The sequence below is a fragment of the Meles meles genome, chromosome 3 (assembly GCF_922984935.1).
Source record: "Meles meles chromosome 3, mMelMel3.1 paternal haplotype, whole genome shotgun sequence".
NCBI lineage: Eukaryota > Metazoa > Chordata > Mammalia > Carnivora > Mustelidae > Meles > Meles meles.
In genome coordinates this window covers 11466758-11487168 of record NC_060068.1, presented here as the reverse complement: position 1 = coordinate 11487168, position 20411 = coordinate 11466758, and the positions used below count along the sequence as shown (strand labels likewise).

The 20411-nt window shown below is 40.3% G+C and overlaps 1 protein-coding gene across 1 annotated transcript; it reads right to left on the bottom strand.

The window, feature by feature from the left end:
- Nucleotides 1-19456: 19456 nt before the first annotated feature.
- On the bottom strand, nucleotides 19457-20174 carry LOC123938554 (60S ribosomal protein L15-like). The gene has a single exon (XM_046000039.1). It carries the CDS (start codon nucleotides 20137-20139, stop codon nucleotides 19525-19527), a length of 615 nt encoding a protein of 204 aa, XP_045855995.1. The 5' UTR covers nucleotides 20140-20174; the 3' UTR covers nucleotides 19457-19524.
- Between the last annotated feature and the right edge of the window lie 237 nt (nucleotides 20175-20411).

The window sequence follows — 20411 nt, the reverse complement described above, 5'->3', positions numbered from 1 at the left end:
TGGGAAGATATATGAAACATGTTGCCTACCATTTCCTCCACTTATATTTAAGTTTTGACAAATGAGTTGAGTGTAGCATTTGCTCCAGTGCCATGTGGTCTGACTTACCCCACAACTGTGGCCTTTCGTGGAGTCTAATGGCCCATGTCCTCTTTTACATTGGTGTTACTGTTTTAGTGGAAGGTGGCACTGAGTGACACATTTAGCTTTGTACTGGCTAAGTCTTTCAGCCTCTCCATGATCTTCACTATAAATACAATCCAAATAGGAATATTTCATCTTAAAGGAAAGTGTACCTGTTTCCCTTAAAAACCTGGTTTCCAGGCAATGATGTCATAAGGGTCATTATGAAAGCCATCAGTCATTAGCCAGCCAAACTGCCTGGTGATTGGCCACCCAGATGAGACAAAACTGACAGCACCCTGGGGATTGGATAAGGCATTGTGGTGACATCACAAGAAGGCATTGTGGTGTCCGGGGCTGTTATAAAAACACTTCAGGAGCCCAGACCACACTGAAGAGAGAGATAGCACTGTAGCCACAACTTTCCTGCTATTCCTAACATTCTATGCCCTGTTCTCCTCCCCTACTCATAGCAAGCACCCTGCCCACTCCTCCTTCCATGAAACTCCCACCAACCCTCTGCATACCACCTTCATATTTGTGTTCACTTTTGTGACCCTATGTGCTCCTGAGAGTCCTCAAGCCAGTATCCAGTGACTCCTGGACCCATTCCCCCATGTGTGGATGGCTCAGGTGCTGAGGATCACATTCCATTTGGTACAGGTGAGTGGGACACTGGAAATCAGAGTAGTGTAGGTTCCTAGCCAGCTGGATCCCCAAATTTTGGGATCAAAATCTGGGTTCAGTACAGGAAAGCTGATTCCATGTCCTGAGGGATGACTGGACCTACTACTCTGAGCCCTACATCCTGGCCCAGCACAGGGAAAATGAGTGCCCTAAGAATCCAGCCATCCCTGATGTTCTCAATGTCTCCAGACAACAGAAAGAGAGGACTTTAAAAAAAAGATTTTATTTTGTTTACAGAGATCACAAGGAGCCAGAGAAGCAGGCAGATAGGGAACAGACTTCCTGCTGAGCAGAGCACCCAATGCGGGGCTTAATCCAGGACCCTGAGACCATGACCTGAGCTGAAGGCAAAGACTTAACCCACTGGGCCACTCAGGTGCCCCAGAAAGATGGGACTTTTTATGAAACCAGGACTGGGAGAAGGAATCACCATCCCTAGACATAGGGTGAGTCCTTGGAACCTAGGTCCTCAGACCACAAGTAGGCTGACCCAGTTCAGTAGTGGACAAAATAATTCCCAGACTCCTGTCCAAGCAGGAGCCTACAGACCACATTCGCTTCAACACAGTATAACACAGGCAAATTCAGGCCCCAGAACAATACACCAACCAGGAACTCAGAGACTGGGAGCTTTCTGAATGCATTTGACCCTGGGCAAATGAGACACACAGCCATTGTTTAGACAAGGAATCCTCATAACACACCTTGCCTAAACTGTGCAGCACAAAGCAAGTAAGTCCAGAGAACACCAAGCTTTCCAAGTGCCAAGAAACCATGTATCTTGAATCCCAGGTCAGTATTGGGAAAATTGATTCACCTGAACAGCAACATCACAATATGGCCTTAGACTGGAGAACAAGAAAGTGCCTTGGGTCAAGCCAAGATGACACTTAATGAGCTGGCTCACCATGTGTGCATTGACCTAGAGACCAAAATATCATGTCTCAACTAGGCCAATCAGGAACTTGGATAGCAGGTTCACTATGTACCCCTGCACCTGGACACCAACAAGACCGCTCTGTGCTCGGCCAAGAGGGCACAGGTACAGAAGGCTTACAATTTGTCCTTTAACAATCAAAACAACAACTCAGCTCTACACTAGGCTATACAGGCATGAGGAGAGTGAGAACATTATGTGACTTTGACCTGGAAACCAACAACTCATCTCTACCCTGGGCCAAGCAGGTGCCTTTGGTGAGGTGGGTTCACCATTCATCCATCAAGCTGGAGACCAGCAATGCAGCTCAGCATTAGGCCAAGCAGGCACCTTGACAGCTGGCTCACCATGTGCCTGTGGAACTAGAAACCGAGAACAGATATCTTGCCTAGGTCTAACACCTGCACCAAGTTCTCAGAATGTTGCTACTCTGTTTACTACTAGGCAAAACAGGCACCTTGACACTACTTTCACTGTGTTCCCTTGTACCTGGAGACCAATAACAAAGCTCTGCACTAGGCCAATGAGGCATCTTGAAAACAGGTACACAATGTGTCTTTAGATATGACAACCAACAACTGAGCTCTATGGCAGGCCAAGCATTCATCTTGAGTGTGGGATCATCATATACTCTTGGATGTGGAGAGGAACAATTGAGCTGTCTGATAGGCCAGGCACCAGGATAGAGAGAGAATGAAATAAATCCTCAAAATGATTTATAAGCTATTTCCTTTTGCATCTGTGTGTGGTTGACTGACATTTTTATCAACTTAGTCTGGGGGGAAATTTGGAGAAATTTTTAATGCTCATTCAGATGAACATATGCATTGGTGAATTTGTTCCTTCACACATGATGTAACATTGAGTGTGAACTTTCACCAATAAAGATATAGTTGTTTGTGTGTTTTTTGTTTGTTTGTTCTCTCAATTTCAAAAAAAAAAAAAATGAACCGTATCTTTTTTCTTTTGTGCCATTAGCCAAGAGTGGTCATATAAACACCATAGAAATAAAACAACACTGAAGACAGTAGACATCCCTACAAGGTGTTTATTAAGATCTGGCATTTCTTCTCTCTGCAATACAAGGTGTCTGGAAAGAGTGTTATATCATCCTGCTGACAGTGACTAGAACTCCATGAGAGTAAGTCAGCCCTGAACAGTGTGACCTCCCCATTGGTATTCTAGGTACCATCCATGTAGCAGAACAGTAATGCTTCCCAGTTATGGGCTTGCCTAAGATATTCTCATTCCCACTAAACTTTGGAAGCATAGTCACTCCCTTGTCAGCATAGGCAATCATATCATGCCTCTCTTGCATCATATGAAGGCCTACTCAGGGGCAATCACCATTCCCTCCCAGAATAATTCTGGGTGTTTCCCTAGACTAAAAGGACTAAGCTCCCAATAACAATGCCTGGTGTGCAACAGGCACTCAAAGCTGAGTGACAAGAAGACATACATGAAAAAACCAGTACATCTTATGTAAAGGGCTACAGAAAAGCCTCCAGTTTTAATCTTTGTCCCAGCTTTTGGACTGAAACAGCTTGTCAGCATCTGGATCCTGATCCTATGCCTTACACCCACACCATAACAAATTCTTGACAAAAGGGGACACAATTAATGCTTAGGAAAGAGTGAGCATACTCTTACATTGCTGACTTCACAAGCCCACCTGTGAAAGCAGACCAAGGATTAATTTTCAGTCCAGAATAAACTTTTCCATGGAGTCCAGGCTCCTTCTGTTTCCTTGCTCAGACTGACAGACTCTCCAGCAGTGGCTCTCTGGTCTCCCTCCTTTTCACAGTAAGAACCACTGGGCTTTCTTGATGCAAATCCTCCTTCACAATCAGCATAATTGTATATCTGAGTTTTCATCACCCCATGCCTCCATGCTCAGCAGATGCCTACTACCACAGGGACTCAGCCCTGCCAGCATTGGCTGAAGATGTCCTTAACCTCTTGTCAAGGACCATGTAAGGTATCAAACGGTTATTGTCATTGAAGGTAAAAAGCCACAAACACAGGGAAAACTATTCTGAATGAAAAGAGAACCAAGGACCTGCTTCCTCCCTTAACAAACATATGTGACTTGCAGATGGGAAAATGGATCCAACTGGTTTTATGAGAACTGTAGTTAATGATGAAAATGGATAAATGTTGTGAAAATGGATAAAACTGGTTTTACGAAAACTGTCGTTAATGATGACTACAGTTAATCATATTTAATTGTACATTGTATGCTATATTTGAACATTTCTATAATAAAATATTTTAATTTTCTTATTACAGGGAAATATGTAACAATGGGGAGAGATGTTAACCAGAAGTCAGTGGTGGTTCTTTCATCATACTTACATATATGACTCTGATACATACCTGAGAGGAATAGAATGTTACATGTCAATATTACCTCAGTTTTTAAAAATAAATGAATAAACTGGAATTGGCAAAAGGTAAAGTCTATGCCACCTGAAATAATTGATTTTACACATGGTCTTGGAGGAGAAACAGGAAAAGTGAAAGTCAAAGGAAAGACTCTGGTTCTGAAAATCAAGAAACACTCCGCAGAGGAATCTTTATCAATTTCATTGTTTTGAGAACAGAAGTTTTCCAGTTTGGGAGGGTAAGGTCTGGAGGGAGAGCCTCTATAACCACACGTCTCAATCAGACACTGTAAATAATCTTTCTTTGCCTTAATGAATCATAACTATTCCTTGAGAGGGACGAAAGCCCTTCTCCATCCTAGGCTCCCCTATCTCTTCATTTTTCCCAGCTATTCGCTATAATATCTACTACTCAAGACTCATTTCAAAACTTTAACCCCTTTGTTTTTCTTCTGGTCAGTCCACAACCGTCCTGTCCACTGTCTGTTTCACTTGGCTGGCATTTTAGTGAAGATTGTTGTAGTTTCCAATCCTACTTATTAGTTCCTTGTCACATCATTTTGTTGGTTTGGTTTGCGAGCTTTATCTCCTGAAAGCAGTGATACCTCAAGTTTTTAGTGGTTTGTCTAGGAAGGTATGAACATAAGCAATAGATCATTTGTTAGACAAATGACAATTTTCTTAACAAGAGCAAAGGTGAATTTAAGTGTCATTTAAGGTTCAAGTAACACAATCATTGTAATGAATAGTGGAGTCATCCCATGAACTTAAAAATACACTTATTTATCCTTAAAGTGAAAATTAAGGCAGTTCTTCAACTTTCCTTCATTGTATCTTCACAAGATCACCTTCACACCAGTACCCCTCTTTAGAAAACAGATTGAGAGCTTATTGTCAAGGTAAAGCAATATTTTCTAGCATGCTAACATCTCCATCCTCAAGCTCCCCAATGTACCACAAATTTGAAACAAATCTCTATAGCAGTGTTTAGAAAAACATATTGAAATCCAATTTAATTAACATATACTATATTACTAGTTTCAGAGGTAGAATTCAGTGATTCATCAGGTGCATATAACACCCTGTTCTCATTACATCAAGTTCCCTCCTTAAAGCCCATCACCCAGTTAACCCATCTCGCAATGACCTCCTTTCCAGTAACCCTTAGTTTTTTCCCTACAGTAAAGTGTCTCTTAAGGTTTGCCTCCCTGTCTTATTTTATTTTATTTTCCTTCCCTTCTTCTATGTTCATGTGTTCTGTTTCTTAAATTCCACAGATGAGTGAAATCATATGGTGTTTCACTTTCCCTGACTGACATATCTCACCTAGCATAACAACCCTTCTTTCATCCATGTGGTTGCTAGTGGCAAGATGCCCTTCTTTTCTGAAGGTATAGTAATATTCCATTGTGTATAAACAAATGGCCAACAGACATAGTAGAAAAAGTTCAACATCACTCAGCATCAGGGAAATACATCCATGGCTTTCTCCAACCTAGCTATTGCCTGGATAATTGTTAGTCTGAATTCCTTTTCTGACATATTGTCTATGTCGATAGCCATTAGTTCTGTTGCAGAAGGCCCATCCTCTGTATTTTTCTTCTGTTGGGTATTCCTCCTCCTAGTCATTTTGGTAAGAGATGACTAAACAGATGCAGCTGGACTTATCGATTGTGTTGCAGTCAATGTGCACCCTGGAACGCTTCTGTGCAATCAGGATTCCCCACCCAAATGAGAGAAAAAAGAAAAGAAAAAGAAAAAGAGAAGAAGAAAGAAAAAAAAGGGGAAAGAAAAAAGGAAGAAAAAAAAAAGAGAGAGAGAGATAGGAAAAAAAGGGAAGATATAAGAGAAGGCTCAGCCCAAATGGGCCACAAGGTAAGATTTGTGGAGTATACCAACAAAAACAGACAGACAAAGAGTGATAAAAGTATATGACAAGAGAAAAAAAATATGTATATATAAGCAAAAAAAAGGGAAAAACCTCCTCAGAAAGAACCCCAAGTATAAGATTTATATATTGTCAGGACAGACACAAATTCACAGAAACACTGACAGAAGGAAAAATTGGGAGAATGGTTATAGATTCTCAGTGTGGGTGAGGAAGGTTATTTTGATTCTTCCTGAAGGTATCTTGATGTTTTTGTTAAGGAACTCAACTTTCCTAAGTTACAGGGGGATTAGAAACTGGTTTGCCTCTAGGGGTAGCATTGATTGGGGAAAGGGGATTACCTTGAAGTTTAACTCTATATGTATAGTAGAAAATAAAAATTAAAAAAGAATAAACTAGACTAAACTAAGTTAAAATTAAAAAAGAATTTAAAAAATAGAAAAACAAAAGAAAAACACAGGTGTATGTATCAAAAAGTTCAGGTTAGAAGGTTATTAAAGAATTTGATGTACTGGACATCTCAGTGTGATGCTAAATAGGTTAAAAATTATCTGTATGTAAAAAAAACAGAATATTGGTAAAGAGTTAAAAATAAAAGTTGTATTTATGAAGTAGTGGTGGTTGTTCTCTTGTAGTCTTTTTTTTTGTTCTTCCTTCCTGGTTGGTTTTCTGGGGGAGGGGCCTGCCACATGGGTTTTCAGACAATGATGTTCCCTGAGTTAGGTCCTCCCACTCCCCTCAAGGGGGTGAGCTCTTTTTTTTTCAGGAAACTGTTTTTTTTTTTTTTTTCAGCCTTTTGTTCTCTGGGGGTTTTTATGTTCTTTCATCTGCTTTCTCTCGCCTTGACAGCTTTTGATGGTTTTTGGAGGTTTAGAGGAGAGCAAACAGCACCCCAACCTCCCTCTCAGAGAGAAGCCTCAGACTGTTTTGCAAAAGCTGCTGGCAGAGTTGGTTCTGGGACACTGTCCCTGGGGATGCAGGAGCTCCTCGTTGTGCCCAAAACCAGGGCAGCTGTGGCTGTCTAGGCAGCTCCAGACCACCAGAGAGGTTCCAAGCAGAGATCGCGCACTGAAATTTTCCCGCTGTCCCCGGCTGGGAATGTCTGGTTTTTCCTGCTGCCAGAGCTCCAGGCTAGCGCCTATGAGCACCTATCCCAAGGGAGGGTGTGGGACGCGCGCGTTTCAGGATTGCCATCAGGCCAGGCTCCCAGCCCCTCATGGGAGACAGACCCCACTCGTTCTCAGGCACGCTGGCGTTCAGGTGCACTCGCGGCTCAGGGACCAAGACCTGATTTCTCCGCCGCACTCTCTCTGGCTCCACGCCAGGGGAGGCTGTCCTGGGTCCAGGGACTTAGGTCCCTGACCCTAACCACCCAGGTTCCCACTATTACCCCCCCCCACCGCGATCCTTTGCTGTTTGTTTTTTGAGTGCTTTCAACCAGACTCCAAGTTAATGCTGGTCCCCAGACGCAGAGCACTCTCGTGTTGGGGTGTTACTTTCCAATCAGTCACCTCTGGTGGCTCCCTCCCCCTTTTGTTTATCTTCCGATATCAGTCCGATGCTCCCAGTCTGCTTTACCTGCCACTGGCGTCTTCTGCTCCAGTAGAGATACAGACGTGTATAATTCTGATCTCAGGCTGATTTCATGGGTGGTCGGAGTTCTTTGGTAGGTAATCAGCTCACTTTAGGGTACAGGTTGAAATGGTGCCTCCTCCTACTTCCCCGCCATCTTGCTCCCCCGCATCAGGGAAATACATACACAGAGCATTAACAGATAGCATCTCACACTGGTCAGTTTGGCTAAATTTAAGAAGACAGGAAACAACATATGATGGTTAGGCTGAAGAAAAAGGGGAATATTCTTTCAGAGTGGGTGGAAATGCCAGTTGGTACAGCCACTCCAGAAATGGTATAGAGTTTTCTCAGAAAGCCAAAAATAGAAGTACTCAGGTCTCCTAGGTGGCTCAGTCAGATAAACACTTGGCTTTGGCTCAGGTCATGATCCCAGGTTCAGCCCCACCATGGACTTCCTGCTCAGCCACGAGTGTGTCTCTCCCTCTTCCCCTCCCTACTCATGGTGTCTTTATCAAATAAAGTAAAACTTAAAAAAAAAAAAAGAACTATCCTGTGATGCAGCAATTGCTCTACTATGCATTTATCCAAAGGATAGAAATGTAACAATTCAAAGCAGTGCTTGTAACAATTCAAAGCAATGCTTGTTTCCCCAATGTTTATAGGAGAAATATCCACAATTGTCCAAATATGTAATGATCTCAAATGTCCACATACAGATGAATGGAGAAAGATGTCATATATTCATTTAATACCAGTTTTAAGCTCATCTTTCCTACTTAACACTTACACTCCACCTAGAACAGCAGAATCCAATCCATTTGGGTGCTCTGGAGATCTCTTCTCTTTCAACACTTTCCCCTGATTCTAGGGTCCCTGAGGGAGCAAGGAAAGTTTGCAGTTGTAGCATCTGGTGAAGGGCCAAACGAACTCATATTCTGTATTACCAAGACCCATGAACAAACTCCAACCACTACCCACTGTTTGCCATTCTACCATTTTTTAAGTTAAGAAAGGGGAACTAGAGAACACCAGCAGATACCCCACACCACTTATTTCAGCTGAGGACTGAAACTGCAGCTTGTCCCTAGCACGTCTACAACAGCTCCAACCAGAAGACAATGCAAACTTAGTGGATACCAAAGAACACTCAAGTGTCAGTCCTGGGCATGGAAGTAGTTCTGTCTCCCACACTCACCAGGCTGAATGCATCTGGTTATAACAGGCAGTAGTTTCAGCAGTAATACAGTAATAATTACCAGACCTTCCTTTTACTCAGTTTTCACCTCAAGTTGTATACAGCGTTAATATGTCTGCAAGTGGATGAAGGCATAGATAAGGGAAAGCACATTCTGTGAATTTTAATCAATGACTAAGGGATGCAAAATGCAGAGGACAACCATAAGAGAGTTTTCCTACCCATAGGAAATGTTCACATTAATCAGGAATGTAACTGTGGTGCTGGCACAGGTGTACCCAGGCCCTCTGGCTTCCTGCCCTGCCAAGAGGACAGGAAGGGGGACTTCAGTTAGTGCAACCCTGTACAGTTCCTGGTATGGTGGGTGACTGGTTAACCTCCCTCAGGTACTGGGGAGATCCCCCTACCTCTTGAGCACGTCTTTTGCTCAGGTTTGGACACTGGACACTCAAGTTTTCTCTAGGTGATTGGACCAGGGAGCAACGTCGGTTAGGGTGATGAATTTGCTCCTGGGTATCTGCAGGAGACCTGTCCTGCCACACAAGGTTGTTGTCCCCATGGGGAGAAGTGCACAGATGGGCAATACCTGCCCCGATGTGAAAGAAAAGGTAAAGGTCCACCCCAAGCCAGACTAGTCTCCAGAGGTTCATTAGGGACCCCTGGAGGTCCACACCTGAATGCTGGCCTGTATCTGGGCTGACTGGGCTCCTCTAGCCAGAGCATACCCTACCTGAGGGGGCAACAAGTTTGGAAGCAAAAGCATAGGGAGCCTGGTGCACCATCAGGAACGAGAGAATGAATGGATGATGACCCCATTCCCTCCCACCCCTTGCCATGAGCACCCACTAGAACTATTTGCATTTCTCCTACAGTAGTAGTAGTAGTAGTAGTAGTAGTAGTAGTAGTAGTAGACACTTCACCAGCAGTGCCTGGCAATCCATGGCCCAGCTGTGGATGCTTAGTCCAGTCCACACTCACCTCCTCAGTCAGGTTGTCCTGTTCACACTAGCCAAGACCCTCCAATCCATAGATGTAACTGAGCGTGACCTGGGCAGTGTAGTTCACAGGCCCAGTCAAAGGAGGCACTGGCCCTGTTCCCTGCTGAAGGGGCTCTAGGTGGCTGGATGGTGGATTCTCAGCAGTACATACTGTTTCTCCCCACTGGGAGAGAGTTGGTACATATCATATGTATTCTCATGTTCCTGGTAGCACCTGCTTCTCTCCTCCAGCACCAGATCTAATGCACAGCTGGGTCCCACTGTGCTGCATCCCGGCAGGGTTGGTGGTCTTGCATGTGGGAGGGAGGTGGCTGTAGCTCTCTTTTGAAATACATCTCTCTATTTGTCCCATGGGTAGGAATTCCAAGAGTCTTGGCTGCTTCCTGCCAGACCCTTCCCCACTCCCTCAGTGCTGCCCCAGCAGAAGGGTCACTTTCCAACTGCTCTTTTCTCTGTGAAATCCTCTCTGTCTTTCTTCTACTTCTGGTTCTGCAACCTCCCCTGTGGTGCCATTTTCTGGTTCTTGACTTTGTTCCTTGCACATTCTTGGTGACCATTTCGAAATAAAGAAAAATGAAATAAAATACATACATATGGTATGTACCAACTCTCTCCCAGTGGGGAGAAACAGTATCTACTGCTCTACTTGTTAAAGACTGAGCAGGAAGCAGGAGCTACTGAGCTCCTGCCTTCATGGAAATCCCAATCTTCCTGGTTCAAGTCAGACTTTCACAAAGCTTTGTTCCCAGAGTACAGACATACTTATTAAGTCACTTAGTTTGATTTAAAATTAAAAATAGTTGGTAATTGATGATAATACTTTGTGAATTTTTCATTACTTTAATTTCTTGGAGGTGTCTTGTATAAATTCAATTCTGCAAATAATACTTGGAAGGTATAAAATATCATTTTTTTGCTTCCAGCACGAAATTCAATAATTAATCATGATTAGCACTTGTCATTTCAAAAATGATCTTTTGGTTTGCTGTTGACTAACATAAACCAGGAAATGAATCAGTTTTGTTTATCAAGTTAGATTGTTTCTTTAATAGAAGCTTATTTTGATGGTGCTATCAGAGAGAGAAATAGAAAACACTCTCTTAAAGCAGTTTTTTTTTTTTTTTCAGTTTGCAGCCATAATTATAGAAACGTATAAAACCAACACACACGCAATCTGTGTCAGATACTCCAATCAGTTAGGAATAGTATTATGGGGCAAAGAGAAAAAGAAACAGAAGGAAGAGGCATCCACACCGAGAGAACACTTAAACATGTCTAAGGAAATGGTGCGCATCATTTCATTTCCACTTCACATGTTTATTCCCAAGACTTTACAGCCTTATGGTGTGTTTCTGTGACAGGAACAACCTCAGGGGACCCTTTGGCATACCTCTTCCTTGAAGGTATGAAACTCGATTGGTACCCAGTGGGTGGATGAGAACTCCCCTCCCTGTACTTCCCTGAGCACAGAGAATATTTCTGGTGAAGGACAAGTGCCTCAGCTAGCTACTTCCTGGTAACCCCAGTCCTGCCTACTGGTGCTGTTCATGAAAGAAAATCAGTCTCTGGGATCTAAACTTCAAGGTATTCCCACTGCAGAAAAAGTAAAGGGCATTTCTGGTTTCACCAGGTCCCTTTAAAAAAATTATTATTAATAGGAATCTAACTCAGATAATTCTGGATTGAAAGCCAAATACAGAAATTTATATAACCCTGTTACCCACCCTTTTTTGAAATCGATTACTCTAGCATGTTTATTGAATATATTGGGCTTACATTTATGAAAATGTGAACACAGTTTTCCTGCACTATATTTTAAAAAAGGTGGAGGTGTACCAATAAAACAGGTGACCTGGCTGGGGAACTTCATCCTGCATTACTTAAATGGAGATCTGTGAGTTCCTAGTGCTGACACAATGCTGGCATCTCTTTTAAATGACACTGTTTTTTAAATTATATATGAGAATTAGACATCTGAATGCTTTTTAATTTTTTTTAATTTCTTTATTTTCATCTTAACAGTGTTCATTGTTTTTGCACCACACCTAGTGCTCCATGCAGTACGTGGCCTCCCTATTACCCACCACCTTGTTCCTCAACCTCCCACCCCCCCGCCCCTTCAAAACCCTCTGGTTGTTTTTCAGAGTCCATAGTCTCTCATGGTTCATCTTCCCTTCCAGTTTCCCTCAACTCCCTCTCCTCTCCATCTCCCCATGTCCTCCGTGTTCTTTGTTATGCTCCACAAATAAGTGAAACCATATGATGATTCGCTCTCTCTGCTTGACTTATTTTGCTCAGCATAATCTCTTCCAGTCCCGTCCATGTTGCTACAAAAGTTGGGTATTCATCCTTTCTGATGGAGGCATAATACTCCATTGTGTATATGGACCACATCTTCCTTATCCATTCATCCATTGAAGGGCATCTTGGTTCTTTCCACAGTTTGGCGACCGTGGCCATTGCTGCAATAAACATTGCAGTACAGATGGCCCTTCTTTTCACTACATCTGTATCTTTGGGGTAAATACCCAGCAGTGCAATTGCAGGGTCATAGGGAAGCTCTATTCTTAATTTCTTGAGGAATCTCCACACTGTTCTCCAAAGTGGCTGCACCAACTTGCATTCCCACCAACAGTGGAAGAGGGTTCCCCTTTCTCCACATCCTCTCCAACACACGTTGTTTCCTGTCTTGCTAATTTTGGCCATTCTTACTGGTATCAGGTGGTATCTAAATGTAGTTTTAATTTGAATCTCCCTGATGGGTTGCTTTTTAATTTTTATTATACTTTTTAATTTTAGGGGGTAAGTGGAGGGGCAGAGTGAGAGGGAGTGAGAATCTTAAGCAGGTTCTACACCATGCTTGGAGCCCAATATTGGGGCTACATCTCACAAGACCTGAGATAAAATCGAGTGTTAGATGCTTAACCCACTGAGTCACCCAGGGAACCCAGTCACTGGTAGATTTATTAAAAAAAAATGTTGGAAATGCTGTTGTACTAAATCCCTTTTATGTGAATGGCTACAGATTACAATGGCCTAAGCTACACTGGTGAGTATAATAAAGTGACTGCTGGTACTTTAAGAACAATGGACTTTAGAAGACCGATGGTTACTAGGTATATTCTATTGATAATTCTACTGAATCTGATAAGCTTTAAGCATCAAAGTTGATGCTGTCCAGACAAAAAAGGATGGTTATTATTATTATAGGAACCTCTGGTGGTATGAAGAACAGAGAAGAGCCCTTTTCTGAAAGTCATCAAAATTTCACAGAACCACCATGGTTCTATAATTTTTCTGTCTACTGTAGGTGGAAATGCAATCTCACAAAACCCTAGCTATGAGAGGGATTTGCTTTAATTCAGGAACACTCCACATTTAAGTGTGCTAAATTAATCTCTTTCAATATAATTCAGGGTTTTACATTTTATGTTTGTATGTTATACATATGCGTGCGTATGTATGTGTGTGTTATTTTATGTATATATTTATACTCACTTTTCCAAATATAATTATGTTATATTGCTTTATTAATTGATCAGTAGTACAATTGATCATTGATGCAGAATATTTTTAAACTCCTGTTTCCAGGCATAAACACTGAAAACTATTTGTAAAAATTAAATCAAGGTGAACTCCATTACACATTTAAGTGCTATTGAAGGGAATTAATTTATTTTTAAAAATATTTTATTTATTTGTTTTTGTTTTTTTACCTATTTTTTAATTTAATTAATTTATTTTTTCAGTGTAACAGTATTCATTATTTCTGCACAACACCCAGTGCTCCATGCAATACATGTCTTCCCTATTACCCACCACCTGTTCCCCCAACCTCCCACCCCTGACCCTTCAAAATCCTCAGGTTGTTTTTCAGAGTCCATAGTCTCTTATGGTTCACCTCCCCTTCCAATTTTTTTTTATAAACATATAATGTATTTTTATCCCCAGGGGTACAGGTCTGTGAATTGCTAGGTTTACACACTTCACAGCACTCACGATAGCACATACTCTCCCCAATGTCCATAACCCCCTCCCCCTCTCCCAACCCCACCTCCCCCCAGCAACCCCCAGTTTGTTTTGTGAGATTAAGAGTCATTTATGGTTTGTCTCCCTCTCAATCCCATCTTGTTTCATTTATTCTTCTCCTATCCCCCTAACCCCCCATGTTGCTTCTCCATGTCCTCATATCAGGGAGATCATATGATAGTTGTCTTTCTCTGATTGACTTATTTCACTAAGCATGATACCCTCTAGTTCCATCCATGTTGTCGCAAATGGCAAGATTTCATTTCTTTTGATGGCTGCATAGTATTCCATTGTGTATATATACCAGAAATCACAACTAGGCAGAGAGGAAGGCAGAGAGAGAGGATAAGCAGGCTCCCCATGGAGCAGAGAGCCTGACATCGGGCTCAATCCCAGGACCCTGGGAACATGACCTGAGCCAAAGGCAGAGGATTTAACCCACTGAGCCACCCAGGCGCCCCAGAAGGGAATTAATTTAAAAGCAGTCTATGCTGCTACACCAATTGTCCACTGTAGATACAGTTTTATCATTGGTCACCATGTAAGATTTAACTTTAATTCCAGTTAGATAATATATGGAACAATATTAGTTGTAGGTATATAATATGGTGATTCATCACTTCCACACAACACCTGGTACTCATCACATGTGTACCCTTAATCCCCATTCCCAATTTAACCCATTCCAACCACCCACCCTTAGGTGACCTTCTGCTTTTTCATTAGAGTTACAGATCTGTTTATTGATTTACCTCTCTCTTTTTTTTTCCCCTTTGCTCCTTTCTTTTATGAATTCCCATATGAGTGAAAACTCAATGATGTCTTTCTCTGACTTACTTCGCTTGGAGTAATACTCTCTAGCTTCATTCGTGTCACTGCAAATCACAAAAATTCATTCTGTTTTCATGGCTTAGTAATATTTTATTATATACCTATATATCTGATGTCTAATATGCATTACATATCTATATATGTGTACATATCTATATATATATATAAAACACATGTTATATATCTATAGATTATATCTGTATATCTATAGAAATATACATATGTATAGATACAATTTACATATAGATATATACATATATATGTATATATTTTATATAATGGTATATATAACATATTTTCTTCAGTCATTCATTTGCCAATGGTCAACTAGACTCCTTCCATATTTTGGCTACTGTGGTCCAATTTACTGTATTACTTAGGTACCCAAACTATTGAGAATATCTGTGGCTTTTAGGCTTCAACCTACATTTAATAAATTATTTGGGGAAAAAAAGAAAGAAAAAAGAAAAATTACCAGAAAAATAGAGTGATTGGTAACATATAATTATTTTGTCAAATCTTTATTATTTTTTTTCTGGATTAATGAAATCTTCATCTTAAATCCTGGAATGACATTGTTCTAAAAGAGTGTACAAGGTGAAATTAATGGACTTCTAAGCAGCAGGGCTCATTGTATGAACTTTGTTACATTTTTATAGAGCAGATCCTCTGAATTAGTCTTCTCAGGGTCTGCTTCACCCTGTTTCTCAGGCTGTAAATGATCAGGTTGAGCACTAGGGTCAGGATGGTGTAGAAGACAGCAAGGACCTTGTCCTCTGTGGGAGATTGGAAGGATCTAGGGCATAAGTATGTGTAAACTAAGGGTGCATAGTAGAAAGTCATTACAGTGAGATGGTTGCTGCAGGTCAAGGAAACACAAGGAAGAGGGTGATGCTTACAAAAACTTTGTACTCAGACACAGTTGTCCATGCATGACATGGCTGGGACATCATAAAATCAATTGTTGATGGCTCCACATCTACAAAAAGGGGTACATAAATCATATGCAGTGTGGGCCCAGGAGTTGATTGAGCCTATCATCCAAGATCCTCTTGTGATCACCACACACTCTCTTTTGATCATACAAGTAGCATAGTGGAGAGGAAAGCAAATTGCTGCATAATGATCATAGACCACAGAGGTCAATAGTAATCCTTCTGCATCAGATAAATCAATGAAGAAGAAACTCAGAATTGTAGACCCAAAGAAAGAAATATACTTATTTCCAGACTGATTATCAGAAACCATCTTAGGAACCATACTGGAGATGTAGTACAGTTCCTTAAGGGACATGACTAAGTAGGAAATACATGGGTGTATGGAGATGGGTGTTCAGGAGGATTAGGATGATTATGGACAGGTTACCAAACAGAGCCATTAGGAAAATAAGAAAGCTAAGAGTGAAGAAACCCAGGCCAATGCTTGATGGTGGGAATACCCCCAATAAGAAGAATCAGTTGGTGTTTAGTTAATATTTTCCATGGGACAGTAACTTCATTTTCCCTAAAGAGAGATACATAGTAGGTTAATGAATTATTAATTCATTATTTTAGTTCTACTGTGATTTATTCGGGACATATTGCAGCTCTTAAAAAATTAACACATATTTTGAAAAAAAATTTCCTCATAGTTAAAATCTTGGTGACATATAAATATCCATCCCCAAAATACTTAATGGAAATGAGTAAATTATTAAGGATAATATATTTTTGTGACTTTATTGAGATACACATACACATATTTTATTTTCCTGTGTAAGTTTAGTTATTATCAACATCAGGCTTTATACTTGTTAAGTATGCATTATAAGGCAGTGTAAATGTATAAATTATAGACCCATACTTGAGTATATTTTATCACACTTTGACAGTGATTTTTTTTTTTATTTGTAATTAAGCCCTAGGATTTCTGAAACTATAGTAGTCCTATCAGGTTATGCTGTAGATATATATCCTTTTGGTTTGATCACTTGGTGGTTTTGATGCCAAGACTTAGTATCTGTTTCTTTTTTGCCCAGAAATCTACAATGAAGTGTTATTGACAACTATAAATTATAGGAAGTAGATTTCGTCCTCCTCACTCAATATTCAAATACTTTAAAGAAACTACTTTCCTGACAATTTTCTCTAGCATTTTATTGTGGTTCCTTGACTCTGCTTACACTCTCTGAAAATATCTGTATTGTTTTTTTGCGCCTCATTAATTATATAACATTCTGCATTGCTTTATGACATCTTTCTTTTTTCTGCTTGACCTCTTGCGTTTGTGTACTGGAAACTCTTTCAATTTTTAAGAATTTTCTTTTTTTTTAAATTTATTTGACACAGAGAGAGATAGAGAGGTCACAAGCAGATAGAGAGGCAGGCAGAGAGAGGGGGGGGAAGCAGGTTCCCTGCTGAGCAGGGAGCCCGATGTGGGGCTCGATCCCAGGACCCTGGGATCATGAACTGAGCCGAAGGCCGAGGATTAACCCTCTGAGCCACCCAGGTGCCTCAAACTCTTTCCATTTTTTGATATGTGTGAGTTTAGCTCCTATATGTATCATCCTCTGTCATAAAGCTCAACTCACATAATAATAAAGCAGTAAATCTGCATAAGGTAAAACGGAGTGGGAAACAGAATAGAGGGTGGAATTGGTGATAAGAACATTTGGGGTGAAGACATTTTAAGGAATAGACACTTAAAAGGAGTAGGAGAAATGGTATTTTGAGAATATTCTAAGTAGGAAGGAGTGGAGGGAATCTTCTCCAAAAGGAGTACCATCTGGGAGGAAACACCAACAAAGGACTCTATGCTTCAGTATCATACTTTTCTAGGAACAAAGCCATCAGAATATTGAGGAATTTGTTATATGAAAGATACACACACACACACACACACACACACACACACACACACACATGTACACTGAATTAAAAATGACTTACATAAATGCCTGGCTGTCGGTATTAAGGAGGGCATGTATTGCATGGAACACTTGGTGTGGTGCATAAACACTGAATCTAGGAACACTGAAAAGATAAAATTAAATTTTTAAAAAGGATATATGCAAGAAACTTTTACAAAAAAAAAAATCTTATGTCTTCAGGGGAATGTGAGACTGTGTTAAATCCAAAGTAAAAATGTCATGTATTTTATAAAATAAAGTGCCCAATAACAATAAAAGACTTTTTAAAATAAATGAAAATAATTAAAATAATAAATTTAATAAAAGTGTCAAAAGATAAATTGATGAGAATCAACCAGAAGCAACAGTGAAACACAAAATCTGACACTTAGGACAGTTAAGAGAATGAGAGGAATAATATAAGGTGACCCAACATATACTTATGGGCATTTCTGTAAATGCCTATGACATCAATTTCTTTTTGTCAAAACACTTATTTACTCTTAAGTTAATATTATAAAAAGAGCTTTTCTCTAAACCAATATGTGAACTACATTGATGAAATTTGAGGTAAAGAGCACAGAAAAATAACATAATTAATCTATTAAATAGCATCTTCTTGAAAATTCTAAATATTATCTTGAAAACAATTTCTTGATAATCCTCAAAATGAGGTAGACTGATATCCTAAATTCTCCTTGGGAGAAATTATGGTAATATGAGATGAAATCTATATAGTCATGCGTATAAAATAACATGTTTCAAAATACTGTTGTATATTTTATATGTGAACAATACATTCCATGAGATGAAGCAAAGCTCTTGATGCGTATCCTCAGACATAATGTAGTGTGTGGCTATGTTGATAGATTGGGGAGGGAAGGGGAAAACGTTGATGTTGTAGGAAGGGGGTGACTCTTTATCCACAGTGGACTGAGTTACAAATCATGGTCTGGTATTTTGGATTTAGGAATCAAGCATTAGAGATGAGCGTATTGTTTAAAATATTGATGAACTACTAGGAAAAATTGTAAACGAATTTGAAGAATTTGCCTTGGTGTCAAGAGGCATAAGCTATGAAACTGTCATTTTATCCTGTGGTTTGTTGATGCCATATCCATCCATTCTTGGAGTAATATACTAAAGTGTTTTAAAAAAGTTATTTCAGTTAGTAATTTACCTGTATTCAAATTATTGCAGGTGTGCATCTCCTAATCTTCTGCAAAATACCCACATCAGGGTGCTGAGTCTATAGGAAGCAATTGCTTTTCAATTATTGGGTGGTCACTGACAATTTCCAGAGGAAAACCTGGGAAGGTGGTTGGGTTTATAAGGCAAAGACGCATTGCATCTGACACGGAAGCCACTTGAGATATTGAATATCTGGTTACAAACTCTAACGTGAAGAAATATATTTTCATGTAAAAATAATTAGATTATTTCCCCCTTATTTTCATTTTATCCAATGACATAATGAAAACTAGCCTATTTAATTTGCAAAAGATTTGTGCCTGCTTCAGTCTTTTAACCTTCGCTAGAACATTTGGGTCTGGCATCAGCATTACTGGTAATATGCAGTGGAGAAAAAGGGAAAGAGTTGGTTTCTTAGCGAATAGGAGAACTAAGGCTTGAACCTGAACAAGGTCCACACATGGCAGAGAAGATAGAATTATACACTTTCATTGACCATCTCCATAGGGTGGAACCTACCACATGTCAAGATTTACGCCTGGAATTAATTTTATTTAATCCTGACCAAAGTCTCTTGAGGTTGATACAACCACCAATATGACTACAGACAGCTGATGATAAATTATGTTTAGACAATTAAGGAAATTCTTTGGATATCCTGTCTTAACATAGTTGGTAAGTAGATGCATATATTTATATACATTAAATTTGTATTTAAAAAGAAGTCTATCTTTTTTTTTTTTTTTTTTGACTGTCCTAAATTGTTTATTAGGTAAGAATTTTACAAACATTACTTTGATTAGCGGTAACGGTGGAGCTGGAGAGTATTGCGTCTTCTCCATGCTGCACGGCGAGAACCACCAATAGTGTGGTGGAACTTGTGACCCTTTCCAAGGCCACGGCTCTTTCGGCCTGCAGATGTCAGCCCTCGCATCTCCCTGTGCTTGTGAACTGGTTTGGTAATCCACTGGGTGTCAGGATTTCTTCTGATAGCTTTATGGAATGGATCAATGAGGATAACCTCAAAGAATTTGTATGTGGAATCTTCACCAACCCAGTAAGAATTCAAGACTCTTAGAGCCCCACAGTGACGTCCAGCTCGCTCCTCCGCAACAGACTGAAGGCTTCGTGCAAACTTTAGCTGATTAACACCATGATGGACAGGCTTGCCGTAGGTAGCACCCTTAGGAACAGGGCGTTTGCGGCCACCACGACGCACACGAATCCGATATATGACATAACCTTGCTTGGCCTTGTACCCCAGCCTGCGCGCTTTATTGGGCCGCGTTGGGCGGGGGGCCCTGTGGAGCGCAGAGAGCTGGCGGTACTGCCAGCAGCGCACCCTGAGAAGAAAGCGCATTACATCGGACTGCTTCTTCCTCCATAGCTCCTGGATGTACTTGTAAGCGCCCATCTTGGCCTATCTTTGAGCTGATGGCTGCCGCCCGACCAAGAAGTCTATCTTAACACAAAATATTTTAGGCAACAATTATGAAGTAAAAAATAGTTAACTGGTGCTCGCTTCGGCAGCACATATACTAAAAAAAAAAAAAAAAAAAAAAAAAAAAAAAATCATAGTTAACTGTCCAAAACTAAAAAGAAATTAAAATAAAAATATAAAAGTTTTAATTAAAAATCTACTATAGATGAAACAGAGTCAAGAATGCATAAAAGTTATTTATTTAT

Excerpts from the sequence above, each read along its gene's own strand:
- LOC123938554 (XM_046000039.1), bottom strand. The coding sequence starts at position 20,139 with ATGGGCGCTTACAAGTACATCCAGGAGCTATGGAGGAAGAAGCAGTCC.